General features: G+C 40.3%; 1 protein-coding gene across 1 annotated transcript in view; it reads left to right on the top strand.

The window, feature by feature from the left end:
• Positions 1-16,924, top strand: part of FAM120B (family with sequence similarity 120 member B) — a 1,000,164-nt gene that overhangs the window by 922,172 nt on the left and 61,068 nt on the right. The window contains exon 9 of the mRNA XM_069235018.1: positions 6,529-6,681. Coding sequence (XP_069091119.1) covers positions 6,529-6,681 — 153 coding nt within the window. The remainder of the gene's footprint in view (positions 1-6,528; positions 6,682-16,924) is intronic.

Genomic DNA, 16,924 nt, shown 5'->3' with positions numbered 1-16,924 from the left:
CTACCCCAGTCCTTGAAGACAAGCCCTACTTGTAGGTTAGTTTGGTGATGGCAAGGTGAACATTGAGACTTAACATCCTTTCACTGCTTTTAAACTGATGATATAAACCATTGAAGCCTTGTTGACGTTACTTTAAATGTATGCAGTATTAAAAGCTTAAAACCTGCCTTCCTCCTCTGCTTCTTCAAGGTTATCCTTTGGTGCAACTTACTGTTGCTCCTTACCTATAGATGGCCCGGGGAACAAGGCAGAACATTCAAGATACAAGTCAAGATTAGAACTGGCTTTTTATTGAACTATGTCATGGAAGAAATGTTAAGCCTATACTTGATAGCAGTTGATTAATTGCACATACCCGTACATTCACTAGGAGACCGCTGGTGTGTAAAGGAAAGCAAACAAATAATCTCTGAAGTGTTTAGTGAAAACCTAAAATGGTTACAGCTTATAACTTTAAATATTTATGTTCTTGGCACCCTGAAGTAGTGGTCCTTACAGTGCTTCACTTAATGCTAAGCTACTGGCATACTTAGAACCTTCACACTAAAGTTCTTTATTGATGTAAGGAGTGCTCGTGTCCCAATGTCAGGGAAGAATGTTAGACATTAAATCCCTGTTGGTGTTAGACTGGCAAGGGAGAATGTCACTTCTGGCAGGTCGATTAAGAGGATACCAGCTCAGCATTTGGAGAAAGTGTCTTCATTTGTACCACATTTTATGGCGCCGAGTGTGCTAGTCTAATGATCAACCTGCTTAGTGACAGGGAGTTTAAATGGAGCACAACTCCCAAGGTGTACCCGGCATTTCAAGGCTTGAGAGGAGAGATCTATGATTATTTAAGGGGATTACTGAAGGTACTGTTATACATGGTGTCTCGCTGAATGTTAATTTGTGCTCCGAGTGTGAACAATGTGTGCTGGGGGTGGTAAAAACCAGCTGTTTAACTATGTAAACAAGAGGACCAGCACGTTAGAGAAGTTTGCAGTAGGGAATTAGCACGTAAATATTGTGAACCTACCAGCCATTTAAAGTACAGTTGAGGCATGGAGAGGCTCTCCTAAGAGCATTCAGTGTGCATGCACCACTTGGTTATTGAGTACGGGTATCCAGCGTGTGTCTGTCAGGAAGTTCTTGTTCACTGGTGCTGCGGTGAACTGTTGGAGCATGGTGATGCGGTCACTAGGATTTATTTCTTAAAGGGGCACACATGTACAGCGATTTCTGTCTTTTAAAGACTCAGTAGTCAATTTCATCATAGACTGATAACGCATCCTTTTAAAGAGCGGTGAGGTGCACACCAACAAACAAGTCTTAATGGCGTATTGCAGACTATTAATCGAAATTACAATTTTGAGGCGCGGTTATGCGCACACCAACAGAGAACTCTCAAACGTACTGCATACGAGGCTTCAGTTTCAGTGTGCTGCTCAGTTTTGTGCACACCACTCAACGTTTAATTATTAAAGGTGAGGGAAGGGAAAAAGAAAACATGCTCATGTTCATATAGTTTCAACTGTAACTTTAACAAATTTAAGAGTTTTGGCAACTTCTGAGCAATTTCAAATACAAGATGGAGCAGGTATCCATTGCAGTGCAACTTCCTGTTTTGCCTCACTATGGGGTTTCTGTAATCCAGTGGAAGGACTGGATAGACATATTTGATAACTATTTATTAGCTTTTGATAGTGAGGATACCAGCTCTGCAAGAAAAAAAAAAATTGTTGAATTGTTTAGGTTCAGAGGTTCAAAGAATGTTTAAATTCATGCCTCCGGCTACTGAAAAAGAAACTCAAATCACTGATGTTTACAGGGAAGCCAGGGTGAGATTAAGCAATAGATTTGCCAAGGAAACTAATGTGGTGATGGCAGGATACATGTTTTATACGCACTCACAGCGAGTGGGTGAATCTATTGACGAATTTGTGATGAGATTGAGAGAGATGTCTGTGAAATGCCACCTTGGTGTGATGTGTGAGAAAATGATTAAAGACCAATTAATTGTTCAATGCAAGAGTAGAAGGATTCAGGAAAGATTGTGGTCTGTGAAGAATCCCAGTGTAAAGAATGCAATTGATATGGGTAAATTAGTGGAAAAGTCAGAATTTTGCATGAGGGAAAAGGGGAGGCAGTTTGTCATTGGAATAGCAGAAAAAGTACAGGTGGCTGTAGTAGGAGGAGGAATTGAAAGTGTTGGTGGCAGTGTAGGTGCTGTAGGGAAGAATATACAGAAAACAAGAAAAGTCCCAACATTAAGTCCAGTAGTAGAAAGTGTAGCAGATGTGGGAGTAATTTACATAACAATGAATCAAAGGCATGTTTTTCTATAAATAAAGAATGCAGGAAGTGTGGGCGCAGAGGGCACTTCTCACGCATGTGTAGGGAGTGGTCTAAGTCAAAGTTTGCTGTGGCGTGTGAGGAAGGAAGTGAACCTTGTTGTGATCGCATTTTGAGCCTAGAAGATGAAAAAGACAATGATAAAAGCAGAAATAGGCCAAGAGCTTGGCTCAGCATTGGTAACAAAGATGTAGAACTAATGGTTGATACTTGTTCAAGGTACACCATCACTCCTTAGGATGTGTTTTATGAGAAGTGGCCGCACACAGTTTTGAGGGCGAAGGATATGTGCTTGGGTGGGTATCAAGGAGAGAAGATTGATATTTTGGGTTTTTTCACAACTTCTGTATGATTTAAAAATAGGGAGACACAAGGCAAAATTTATGTAGCTGAAAGTTGGCCACCAATCCTGGAATGGATACATCAGTATGATGTTAATTTAGTGGTAAATCCAAGGGGCTCAGAACAAATATTGATCGTGTAAGACAGTGATATAAATGAAATTCTCAAAGAAGTGAAAGAGGTGTTTTGAGAGGAGATTGGTGAATAAAAAGGGTATGTGCACAAGATGCGGCTGAAGCCAGGGAAACGGATTTTGCGTATTTCTGATTCCTCCATTGTCTCTTACACTGCGTCAGAGTATACAGAACATCTCTATAGATAAGCTGACAGTGCGTAGGAATGACACCTATATTCAGATCTGTATTGTCATATCTGAATGAAGGAAGGAGATATGACCCAGACCCGAGGGCACCATCAGCTTGTGCACAGAGTCATTGTAGAGTTTTTCTGATCCAGTGTGGTGCCTGTGGAGACTCAAGAAGCAAGGAATCAAGACGTGAGGAATATGCAGTTTGTCAATGTCATCAGAAAAAACGTTACTTAAGGTAAGTAACTTGTTCTTCACCTGGTCTGGAAGCAAACAAACAAAACGCTAGGCCTATTGTATTCATTTTTGATGAATACTTCTAACCACAAATTCCTCACCTTGTGAGTACCCTTAGTTGCCGGGCTGGATCTCAATATTTTTTTCTCTGCAATTCCCTTGCTAGTGAAGCACAAAGTCAGAAAATTTCCTTTAGTAGTTAGAGAGGAAGTCAACAGCATGTTCAAGGACATGGTAAGAGAGAGGGTGACTAAACCTGTGGAGGCTTCTGATTGGATATCACCCGTGGTCATAACGAAGAAATCTAATGGTCGACTTAGATTTTGTGTGGATCTTGGTAGTGTCAATCAGAACATAATAAGAGACAATTTTCCCCTACCAAACATCAATGAGCTTATCTTGGTGCTGAAGGGTGGCAAGTACTTTTCGAAATTGAACCTGAAAAGTGCTTACCACCAGATCCGTTTGCAAAACAGTTCCAGAGATGTAACAGCATTCATCACCCTGGATGGCACATTCTGTTTTATCAGAATGCTGTTTGGACTCTCTTCCGTGGCGAGTATTTTCCAGCACATGATGTTGCACGTTTTCGAGGGTTTTACTAACTTGATCTTCTTTCAAGACGACATTTTATTAAATGTACCGACTGTAGGAGAACACCATCAGATTCTGAGGATGATACTTAGGAAACTGTTAGATGTTGGTCTTACATTACGCAAAGAGAAGTGTGTCTTAAGCAACAAGATTGAGTACTTGAGCCATACAATTTCTGGTGAAGGAGTCAAACCAAAAAAAGATCTTTTGGAAGCCATAAATGTGTCTCCATGTCCACAGAACAAGGATGAACTAAGATATTTTGTGGGGCTTATAGAGTCTTATTCAAAATTTGTTGAGAACTTTGCAGTTAAAACAGAAGGGTTGAAGATTTTGTTGCATAAGGGATGTGTTTTTGAATGGTCTGAGGTTCAGCAGACATGTTTTGATAATATAAAGCAAAAAGTGTGTGATGCAAACATTTTAGTGCTATTCAATACCACATTTCCTACTATTCTCACAGTAGATGCCAGTGTCACAAAGGTATTGAAGGACGGTAGCCTTTGCTTCACGCTCGCTGACTGAAACTGAAAGAAATTACTCAGTCATTGAGCGAGAAGCATTGGCGGCTGTGTGGTCAGCAGAGTACTCTAGAACATTTTTGCAGGGTATACATTTCAAACTGAGAACAGATCACAAGCCATTAATCAAAGTTTTATCTGCAGGAGGAGCTGGTAAGGGACCTGCAAAGTTGGTGGCTTGCTTACAGGATTTTTTGTATCATGTTGAACACATTCCTGGGTGCTGCAATACCCAAGTCGATGCCCTTTCACATCTTTCGGTGGGCTGGAAGGTTGTTGATGGGGAGGCAGTTTTGAACAAAGAGAAAGAAGGGTCAGTGGCATGGCTGGAGGATACAGTACTACATGGTTTAAAAGTTTTCACAAAAACAGAGTGGGTTCAAGAAATGGCAGGGGATACAGTTTTACAGAGTGTGAGTAGAATGATTGTTGAAGGTGGAAGGAGAGATAGTGCAGTTGCTTTTTTCGTACGACCATTTGTAAAAATATTGGAGGAGTTGTTGGTCAGTGACTGGGTTGTATTGATGAGAGGGGACAGATTTGTGCCACCAGAGAACTTAAAAAGGAAAATTATACAATTGGCCCATGAAGAACACTTGGACAAAACACTGACTCAAAGGACAGTGAAAGAATTTTTTTGGTGGCCTGGGATTGACATGCAAACTTCTCAGTGGATGGAAAAGTGCATAGAGTGTAAGGAAAGTGAAAAAAGGTTAAAACTTGGAACAAAGTCTAAGATGGGACACATTGAAGATCCAGGGAAGGCATGGCACACAGTTTGTATGGACTTTATTGGGCCTTTGCCAGGAGGTGGGTACAATTTAAGGTTTTCCTTGGTCTTGGTGGATGTGTATTCTAAATGGATTTGGGTCATGTTTATGAAAGAGGTGTCTACAAGGAGAATTTTTAGAATTGACGGTTGTCCTTATACCATTATTGCAGATAATGATACTCAATTAACTTCTGCTGAAATTAGAGAATTTTTAATGTCGCACGGCATCAGACATAACCGAACAGCCCTATATAACCCTCATGCAACTGGAGAATCACAAGATCAAAGGGACTATTCAGTTGGCTGTGAGATGGAGTAAGGATGTAAATGTAGCAGATGAAGAAGGGGTTTGAGCCCATCTACACTTAGGAATATCAAAAAAACACCTTTCGAAATTATGAGGGGGCGCAAAGCTAGAACAAAGCTAGTTCCAAGATAGTTGATAGATGATTTGACAGTCAATTACAATACAGGGAATACTTTGCAAGGGCATAATGGTTCAAGTATACAAATTGGTGATTGGGTAAAAGTAAAGGATGGACGTGTGGGAAGTGGATGGTTCAGATTTCCTGGTCTAGTCACAGTCAAGCAAGTGAGGGATTTGTATGTGGTGTTGACCAATTGAACCAAACGGAATAAAGCCTGAGTAGCATTGTACCAGAGAGGAGGCACATGTGGTGAATTTAGAATGAATTCTAATGATGACCTAATTGGGTGTAGTGGACTCATGTTGAGTAGGGATGATTTAGGTAAACCTATAGATAGCTTGCCAAGTTGTCATCCTGCTGGGAGCGAGGTAAGAAGAAGCTGGGTTGATGAGAGTATATCGGGAGACAGTAGTGGTAGAAGGGAAGGCAGGATAATGAGAGAAAGGAGAACGCCTTCTGATCTGAAAGATTACATACGTTTGCACCAGGTAATTTACATTCAAAAAGTACTCTATTGTGTTTAATATAGAGTATCTAGGAAGCCCCCTTATTCATAGGGACTATATTCACTTTTGCATGTTTCTTTATCTTTTTTTCCTTGCTTTCTTATGTTCAGAGTTCATTGCTTTGTTTTTATCTGTTTTCATCTTTTAAATTAGGATCCCAGTTTGGGTTGTTATTCATGGTAATCAAATATAAAATGTGTTTATTACTGATGTGTGAGGGATGAAGATGTGTCATACTTAGAACCTTTACACTAAGGTTCTTTATTGATGTAAGGAGCGCTTGAGTTCCAATGTCAGGGAAGAATGTTAGCAATTAAACCCTGGTGTCAGTTGGTGTTAGACTGGCAAGGGAGAAGGTCACTTCTGGCAGGTCGATTAAAAGGATACCAGCTCAGCATGTGGAGCATGTCTGAATTTGTACCACAGCTACCTCCTCCTCTGTTAAAATAAGTGCTGAAACTAATCTGTAATTCTTTTTTTATTTCAGTGAGACATGCAGGAGGAGCAGATCAGCATTTCACAGATGGCCAGCAAATGCACTCCTCTCCTCATCATAGCCATCCATATCATTACCAAAACATGGGCAGTCAGTGGCGAGGTCCCCAACCGGGGCCATCCAGGTCACATTTGGGTCATTCAGGTAAAAAAAAAAAAAAAAAAAAACATTGTGTTGTTGCAAAATAGTCTATTAATTACTTGACGTACTAGAATACAGCTAGATATCATCAGTGGAATTATACCATATGTCGGTTCGTCCCAAGTGTTTCATTGACATCCCTCTATTTCCCTTTACTTATTACATTAATAACTTCAGTTCCAACACCAGAACAAGACATTTGTTTGATAATTAATTGAATGGGCCATAACAGCAGACTGCATCAGGGAGTTGCTGTGTACCTGGCCTACAATTTTGAAAAACCTGCCAAAGACCATATGAGTGAGTTCCCTTGGGTTGCAGCCAGATTTTTATGTTACAACAGTGTGTACCAGCAAATTGTGTTCGAGGTGAACACATCTTCCTTTGTGGGCAAAGACTTCACTATATGATCAACACAGCCACAGATGTATGGTTGCACTGCTGGCCAGGTTGCATGACTGACATTTTGCATGTCTTAAGTGGCTTCCCAGATAACAATCCCCAAGCATTACTGCCCAAAACATGCCCATCGTCCAAATTATTTAAAAATACTTGTGAGCTGTTGACACTGCAAGAGCTATTGTTTACTGTAAAGGACTTGGAGCCCACCCATTATTTAGCATTCTCATTCTTCAGAACTTTAGCTCACCCCCTGGAAAAACTATCACTTAAAGCATTAATCATGGATGCAGTACGCAATGCTCCCTGTAAAAGGTTCAGGTTGGAAAGACCCGCTGTCTACAGCCGTCCATTTTTAGGTCTCGCCTGGTGACGGCATGAGCTTGCATCACCGTGAGAGCTATTGTTTACTATAAAGGACTTGGAGCCTGCCTATTGCTTACCATTCATTGGCATCATTGTCACTGTTCTTTGCTGCCTCCTAATTGGCAAGTGCATAGACCAAGCACAGATTGATTCATCTTAATTAGTGTCCGTCTGCTGCTTGCACTGTGATTGAGGTACTGTTTCTTCTTCAAACAAAGAAACACGTTTTGATGACTGTTTCTGAGAAAGTATGTGTTTTTATATGATCTTGAACTAATGCAAAGAATAAAAGTTAAAATAAAGTTTGAATTAACTCCACAAAAGAATCGAATTGAAGTTTTTTTTTCTATATTAACATAAATAAGTGGATCTCTACCAGGACTTTATTTTACATGATTGCACTTTATGGGTAAGGTGCAGGAGGTGATAAAGGCTTCAGGCAGTATTTCCTTCAACCCTGGATAGTAATATACTATTTCTTCTTCCCTTTCCCACCCCACCCACCCCCTTGTCCATGGTGCTGCTTCCCCATTCCGCCCTTCCCTTCTCCATGTTGCTTCTTCTCCTTCCAACCCCAAAATCTGTGAGAGTTGCCATGGAGCTCCCCGATTTTCAGCTCTGGAATATCTTTGGTTTAAACCTTTGGCAAACTGTTCTGCTGCCTCTCCTCACAACAGGATGATTGTAACTCATTACCAGTCTCTGTCATGATTGAATTCTGAGCGTGTCTGCTACTCCAGTTTGGAAAAGACTTTTAACATTTGTAACTCCATGTCCTTTATCTCCAACTGGTACAATATACTTTGCTTCCTGGCCCACTAATCTACTCCCAGTACAAAGCACAATTATTTATAAACAAACCAGTTCTTACAGAAGCATTGTACCTAATAACAAGTTCCTGCTTTGGATCAAAGACATCAAATGTTTACATAGATTGTAGGTTGAGATAATTGGTAGCATATTGGAATATAATTGCATTTATACAGCATGGGGGTTTGAAGCACAATTCAAATGGCAACTCGAGCAATTTTCCATACCACACAATGCCATTCCACACCATGCCACACAATGCCACTCCACACCAGACAATGGCACCCCACTCCACACAATACCACTCCACTCAATTCTGCATGAGACAATTCCTCTCCACGCCACACAATTCCATGCCACGCCACACAGTTCCACGTCATGCAGTTCCACTTCACACCACACAATTACACACCACACAGTTCCACTCTGCTCAGTCTGCACCTCCAGCCAATTCCTCCCAAACCCTTCCATGCCATACAGTTCCACTCCACAGTGCCACACAATTCTATTCCACTCCGCTCCATGCCAGTTCCACTCCACTCTCTGTCACACAGTTCTACACCACTCCATTCTATACAATTCCACACAGCACTCCACATCGCACAGTTCAACTCCACTCCATGCCAAATAGTTCCACTCCACTTTCTGTCTCACAATTCCACGCCACTCCATAGTGCAGAATTCCATGCCACTCTATGCCACACAGTTCAACTCCACTCGACAATTCTACTCCATGCCACTCAATTCTACCACACTCCACATAATTCCACTGCACCCATACAGTTTCTTGCACGCCACAGAATGCCACACCATACAATTTCACTGCATTCAGTTCCACTCCACCCTGCACTACTCAACCCTGCACCACACAATTCAATGCCACAATTCCATTCCATGCCACACAATTCCAACCCATTCCATGCCACACAATTCCACTCTACTCACACAATTCAACATCAGTCTGGCCATATAGTTCCACTCCACATCACATAGTTCAACTCCACTCAGATCCAATACACACGCCACACAATTCCACTCCACTAAACACAGTTCCACACCATGCAACATAGTTCCACGCCATGCCCCTCCACTCTACGCCACACCACACAATGCCATTCTGCACAATTCCACTCCACACAATTTCTCTCCATGCAACACAATTTCATGCCACACAGTTCAATTCCAGCCTGTGCCACACAGTTCCACGCCACACAGTGCCACTCCATGCCACACAATTCAAATCAAATTCCACTCAACACCACTCAGTTGCACACCACACAGTTCTGTTCCACACAATTCCACTCCAGTTGAAGCTACCCAATTCTACTCAATTACTTGCGGTCCTTTAATATTCATCTTTGGTATCACTGGCAAAATTTAACTTCTAAGCAAGTTGTTTTGATGTCTTAAAAGCATCGTGAAGATACCCGTCTTCAAAGTTCAGAGAATCGGTTTCTTTAAAAGATTAAGCAACTGATAATGTAAAAATGGTTATCAACATTCCATTTTACAAGATACAACACCGCAGCCCTGTATGTAGGTAATAGGCTCCATGATATCCTCATGTAATTACGCACACTAAGTTCCCTCACATCTCCGGAAGGCTGGACACCGCCGACCACTGCATTATCTTAATCATCACTACCCCCATAGAAGCACCCCTTACATTATCGCCAACACCACCCCTTAGACTCTCAGCCACGACTGGCATTTATATGTCCTCACTTTCTTCCACACACGCTCTCCCATAGACGAGGGACACAACACACGTGTATCTTGGATGACACACACTGCTGAACATTTTGCCTTTAAGTTTCTGTTCAGTATGCATGTTATGCAGCTTTATGCCCACTGAGACACTGGTGTCATTATTTTTATTGCAGCAAAATATTTGCTTTGTGGTCCTCCTAGCAGGTTTCTGTCTGCCCCCTCCATGTCACACTCCAAATCCCCAGATCTCCTTTACCTAAAATTGTTGTGATAGTGCTGAGGTTGTAACCATACTTTTTTTATTTGTCTCTGCACTTGAATGGTTTCTAAAACTCAATAAAGAGATTTTAAAAAAACATTCCATTTTACTAGAAGTTGAGACTGCTGATATACTGTGTTTTTTATGCCTGATCTTTACTATGCGTACATGATCCTGGTACTAGCCACCACAAGTTTTCTGTATCCTCTATAAAAGTACTTGACTTATTTATACAAGAGTAAATGTAAGATATCCAAAATACATGCCGAAAAATGTAACAGTCTACGATGATTTCAAATCACATGTACTGAATTTCTTCTCAGACATCAAGGGCCTGATTACAACTTTGGAGGAGGTGTTAATCCGTCCCAAAAGTGACGGTAAAGTGACGGATATACCACCAGCCGTATTACGAGTTCCATAGGATATAATGGACTCGTAATACGGCTGGTGGTATATCCGTCACTTTACCGTCACTTTTGGGACGGATTAACACCTCCTCCAAAGTTGTAATCAGGCCCCTGGTGTCTTATATATAAAATATGTGAAAATGAATGAGTTTGTAAGGGTCAAGGCCTGCTTCCAAGCTCTGGAACTCCCTTCTAGTCCTGTTGTGGTTATATTCTGTCAAGATTTAAATGTGCCCACAACCTTACTGGGCAAAGTATATGTTGGCATCAGAAAATATAATTTTGTGTTAACTGCATGTTCATGGACAGTTTACCTTGGTATCAAATAATTTTGGTTTATGGTTGAATATAAAGATTATGTAGCAAAGATGAATGTTCCAACAATTGTAGAGGGTCGCTTATGCATATCACAAAATGAGAGTTGTAATGTTTTATCATTTAAAACACAAAACTGAATTTATGTCAAATTTCAGCTGTTCTGGAGCAGTGTATTGCCAATCCCGATGCATCCAGTAACCCTTGTCTTCATGGACACAGACAAAAAGGGAATATCTTCTAAAGCAAGCTTTAGTAAAAGATGGAGGAAAGCAAAACACACAGGTTCCCCATTAACACATGATCCCTGGTAGTTCTGTAGCAAGGGAACAGATAAGGAAAACCTAGAATGACACTCACAGAATACTCTGCATTGATATTATGAGTACACCCAATATACCAGTTAAATAAACTTCTGGGTTGGAGACCACTGAAGGGGCACTGTGGGAGAGCAAGGTGACCTATTCCAAACATCTGAGGAGGCAAAAAGAGATCAGTAGCTGTAGGATCCTAGGCACAAATAATAGCAAGTCAAAGGAAGAGTAAAGCATTAGGTGCAGGAGAAAAAAATAAAAGAGAATGAGTGAAGGGAAAGATGGTTGTGAACTCAAAGTGAGTTTTTGTGCGCAATCCACAATTTTACCCGGCACCCAACAATGGACTAGACTGTGTATTTTACTGCCACGTTCCTTGAAGCCCCAGAACCGCACCAATTCCAGATAATGGCAAACCACATTAAACCTTCATGAATAGGGACTATGGTGGCGCTAACATGTTTTTTTATCCTTCACTGGAATAAAATGCTTCACTGAGGTCAACAATCCTTTTGGCTCAGTAAGAAGTGTGGTTAACCATACACAATTATTTCAGTACCACCCAAACAATTTAGACACCATAACCAATGTGTTCACGGAAGGGAGTCTCCAATCAATGAAAGTTTCAAAGCTTTATTTTATAACCACAAAGCTAATGTCATAAAGACTGTGCGCAAAATCAAGTTATAAAGATATATCAACACCATTAGCTGCCCAGGACGGTGAAGCAAGTTTAACCGAATTAGCATCAACACAGTTAAGCATTCAAGAAGAATAATACATATCATCAAGGATATAATTTGCAAAATGGAAATATATATCAGATCAGACTGTTAGCATTTGTCAAGCCAAATTAAGCAGGATACACAATTCGGGGGTCGGCATGGGCTGTCCCTGTGACTTACCAAATTAGGGCATGCGGTGTGGGAATGGGCTAACACATGGGGGCAAAATACAAATGGGGGAAAATAATATGGAAAATAATCTATATAGAGCTACAGAATACTAACTAGAAAAATAGAATAGGTGAGTGTCAGCATGCTAGCTTCTACTCTAGAAAAAGGAAAACATGTCAAGTGAAAATGCAATCAGCAGGGAGCTATACCTCTCCTAGGATCAGCTTTCAGGAATTCTTCATCAGCAAAGCAAGTAGATCATCATCAAAGTCCGATCAGAAGCATCATCAGGGGACTGCACAGAGAGGGCTGCACAGAGTCAAGTGATCTCAAAGCCAAATGAAGATTGCAAGAGTGTCTTAAACTTTCAAAGTCCATCCCTCCTTAAAAACACATAATTTGTCTTAATTCGTCAGTTCAGTGCCACACATCACGCAAAAGGGGCAATGTCCAATCAAATTAACAACACGTCTTCAGGTTGCAACAGTCCATCATTTTCTCAGGTTCAGTCTGAAGTCATCTCCTCTTTCCATGTTAATCCAAATAGCATGTTACAATTTACTTTCACTCGCAACAATCCCGTTTTTTCCAAGGCTGTACAATGGACTTGTCCCATGTGAATCCACATGTTAATCAAAACAATTTGACTTCACATTAAGTCCACAAGCCTAAATGTTCCAGACCAAATTCACTAAACTAAAAGTCTCTGTACAATTCAACAAAGAACCTATTGCTACTCATGAGAATGGAACGTAATGTAAAAAAGTTGTAAATTCGAGCTCTGCAGGCCTAGCTATACTAACACAAGAAATATTAATGCAGTCCTACACTTGTTAATAAACACACATAATATGCAGCCTTATAAATTCCACATTGCTAATGTCATCAAAAAGAATAAAGCATTTCATTATAAATTGCAAAACTTTTAATGCATCAGGTTTGATATGACAGAGCAGTGCAATTATTTTTATGCGCACATCTTTTTAAACTCATAAATCACACATTAAACAAAAAGAATGCACATTTGTTTCAATGCTAGCAGTTAATCTATAGCCTAAAATATACTTTGGTATCATTTACTTTTTGTTAGCTGTTTGGTAAATCCAGTGGGCACTATTGTGACCATAGGAGTGAAAACATGAACACTTTAAAACATATGTCAGTGCAGCTTTCTATGTTAGACTGTTAAGCATGAGACATAATTTTTCACCTTCTGCTGACAACTGGGTCACTAAAAGCATTACTAAAATGTGTGCTCCAACAGTGGCTCAATTACAATTCTTGTGTTCTTGACAGTGAAGGCGTTTAGTATGTGTTATTTAAATATTTTGCTCAAAAGGGAATCTGGTCTTAATAAGAAAAGATTTCAAACTGAAGCATATGAGAATTCACCGACCAATGCTCATCTTGGTGAATAGCATGACCTCCCCTGTGAATACCATTGATGCAGAAGAAGCATTTAACTTGGTGGATTGACACATTTCACCCTTCAAGGGTGGAGTGTTTTTAGTTATTTTCAGGCTTCTTTAAAAATGATTACCCTTTGCTCCAGTTAGGAACTGTAAATTTCTTGGCAGAGTTTTTTTCAGAACGAATTATCAATCCAAAGTGTGTAAGGCACGATACCCTTCTTTTCATATTGATCTTGAAGCACTCTCAATCACTCTAAGAATAGGATGCCAATATAAAGAGACATGTTCATAATGGTATTTAACACAGGAAACTGATGTATGTTTATAATATCCTGCTTTTCATAACATCTATGGATATCAATTGGCAAACTCTTTAATCATATTGAGAATGTTTGGCTTTGTTCATGTTGCAAAATACATATTTCAATTAACAAAATGTGGACATGGTGAGGAATTGTTTCAAAGAGCTGGACACGAAGGGCCTTATTCACAAAGGTTAATCTACACTTGTAGATTTAGTACAATAAATTTGCTATTACAAATTTGAATAACTTTACTACATTTGGCTATTCACGTCTTACGAGTGTAAAGTTACTCAAAAGTGTAGACTTTCATGCCTCCATCCCCTTAAAAAGTGGGTGGAGTCAGCAAAAATGTCATATTGGACAGTAAAATTACTACTTATAGTGACTTTACAACCATATTTAAGATTCTTCACACTTGGCAGAGATTCTAAAGAATTGTAAAAGTTTATTAACATTTTAAAATATTAAAAAATATATTCTTATATTAAATGGTGTTAATTTTATATACTTACATTAAATGTGGACCAATATAAAAGTTACAGTATTAATAACTTAATTTTAAATTTGAAAATGTAACTATTCAGCATATATTCAATTAAAATAAAATTATTTTTCAGAATTTTACTCTAAGAAGTAGCTTATTTTTTAAAATAATGTTGCATTTATATTTAACATTGAAAAAGGTAACAAAATTAAAAAACAAAATAATAAATATGCTTTATTAATAGATTTTTTAAAAATATTAAGGCCCACACCATGAGCTTGGCGGGCGGCAGAGGCCGCCCACCAAACTCATACCGCCATCAGGCTGCCTTTGCGGCCAGAACACCGCCGGCCCCATTAGGAGTTCACTGCCGAGCCGGCGGGTGGAAACATCGTTTTAGTCTGCCGGCCCTGCGGTGAACCGGGCCTTAACATTGACGCTGGCTCGTACTCTAGCCGGCGCCAATGTGGTGGTGCGGCGGGTGCAGCAGCATCCATCGCACTTTCCACTGCCCGTGATTCAGGCAGTAGAAAGTGCAACGGGGCTGTCCATGGGGGCCCCTGCACCTCCCATGCCAATTGCAGGGACCCCCATGGGGCCCTCGGCACCCCCTTTCCGCCAGCCTTTCCATGGCGGGGCTACCGCCATGCAAAGGCTGGTGGAAAGGGGACTCGTAATCCCCATGGCAGCGTTGCCTTGGGGGATTACAAGTGCTGAGACCGCTAGGCTGTCGACTGGCAGCAACCTGGCGGTGCCGGCAGTCCGACTGTGGCAAAAGTGACTGCCAGGGTCATAATAAGGCCCTCAATGTGTTTAGTTTTTTCCATTAATTTAAATATTTGAACATTATTTCCCGACCGGTTTCATTTACGTTCCTACCTCCATTTTGTTTTTTCTTTTGAGGATTTTGTGGCCATGTGTGGTGCTGAACGTACTCCAACTGTGAGCTGGAGCACATTAACCAGTGTTTTGGGTCTTTTTTGGCTGTAATAACTATAGAAGTGCAGCTTGGCAATAGCATTCGGATTATTCCCTTGTGGGTGGGTGTATGTTTTTCCCTAAAACTCTCCTTAGCCCTCCCTAAACCTTTCTTAGCCTTTTCCTAACATTTCCCCTTTAGATGTAGTTACTCCCCATTTTCCAGCCACTTGCCCTCCCCTTGCACGTTTACTACTAAAACAGATCTTCCTAGTTGGGTCAGAGATCAAAGCACATAAAAGATTGCGGAGGCAGAGATCTCCACATGTTGGTATGTAAATAACATTTTGTAGTAGTTTGGTAATGCTTTTGTGGTACTACTAAACAGCCTTCAAACTTTAGTTTCTGAGTAGACCTCATAGGTTTTAAACTAGCTGCTGAAAAAGCCCTGGAGGCTGGATCTGATCAAGATGAACATAAAACATCATTAAATTCAACTACACAGTACTGAGAACGTTTGTGTCTGCAGCATCAGTCTCTTAGTGGAAAAAGCTATTATGAAAGAAACTGACACTTCTACTCAGATTGTGACATATTTTATACTCTGCACTTGTTAAAGCAAGAAGAGATATTTTGCCCAGTTAGAACATCTAGTCCATGAGGGTTTTTTTATTTGAAATTATTTGAAGGTGGCTTTGGTCTTCCATATACCATGATCAGCCGTAAACAGATTTATATTATGCTCAGGCCCAATTGACATGAAATCGTGGAAGTGCGTTTGAAGAAGTCCTTTCTTTATTACATGTTTCAGACTTTGTCTTTGACATCAGATTATTGAATCCAAGGTGAAAAATAATCCTCCACGTTTGTAGCTGTGAGCATTGTCCCCATATTTCCAAGCATTGTAAAGATTCCATCATATCAAGGGGTCAGTATCCGGGAACCCTGTGAGCATAATATGACAGAAGAAATGGCTCTGCCTCAAGGAAGAAAACAAGACATTTTGAGAAATGTTGAAGATTAAATATTTGCAAGGTGACTGATCTCCATGGTATGATTGAGTGATTCTAGCCAATTAATAAAAGTCTTCTAGAAGGTCAAGCACCTATTTCTTTTCCTGGGAGGTGGGGAAGATGATACAGTAGCAAAAATAAAATCTCCCTTGAGTGAAGCACCAGCTTTTGACCTCCAGATCAGGATAGGATTGGTTGTGATCTGCAGATCTTGCTGACTGTTTTCCACCCACTGATGGTGCTCTAGAAAACAATGTTGACAACATATTTGTCCCTGTAAATAAAACGAGTAAAGAATCAATGAGCATTATTAGCCTTTGCTAGAATTGTCTACGGGAGAATAGGGATTTTAAACACCTAACGCTAGGCGATTACGTATTTCAAAACTTTATGGAGGTTGGAGTTGCTTCTTCAAATGGTAATTCCAATATCTTGTATATTGAAGTGCAAGAAAATACTATTGTTAAGTGCCATCGTAGGTGTGATTTTTAAAAGGGTCTGAAAGAGTTGTAATGTCAAGAAACGCTATACCAGTGAACCTGAAATCTGAAAGATATGTGATGGCTGAGATGCGGCTGGACGAGGTGTCAGCTGCCAAACGTTGAGAGACTCTTTCAGAACAGTTCCTAATCACA

This window comes from Pleurodeles waltl, chromosome 5 (genome assembly GCF_031143425.1).
Source record: "Pleurodeles waltl isolate 20211129_DDA chromosome 5, aPleWal1.hap1.20221129, whole genome shotgun sequence".
Lineage (NCBI taxonomy): Eukaryota > Metazoa > Chordata > Amphibia > Caudata > Salamandridae > Pleurodeles > Pleurodeles waltl.
Note: the sequence above shows the minus strand (reverse complement) of the source record. Positions and strands in the feature narration are given on the sequence as shown.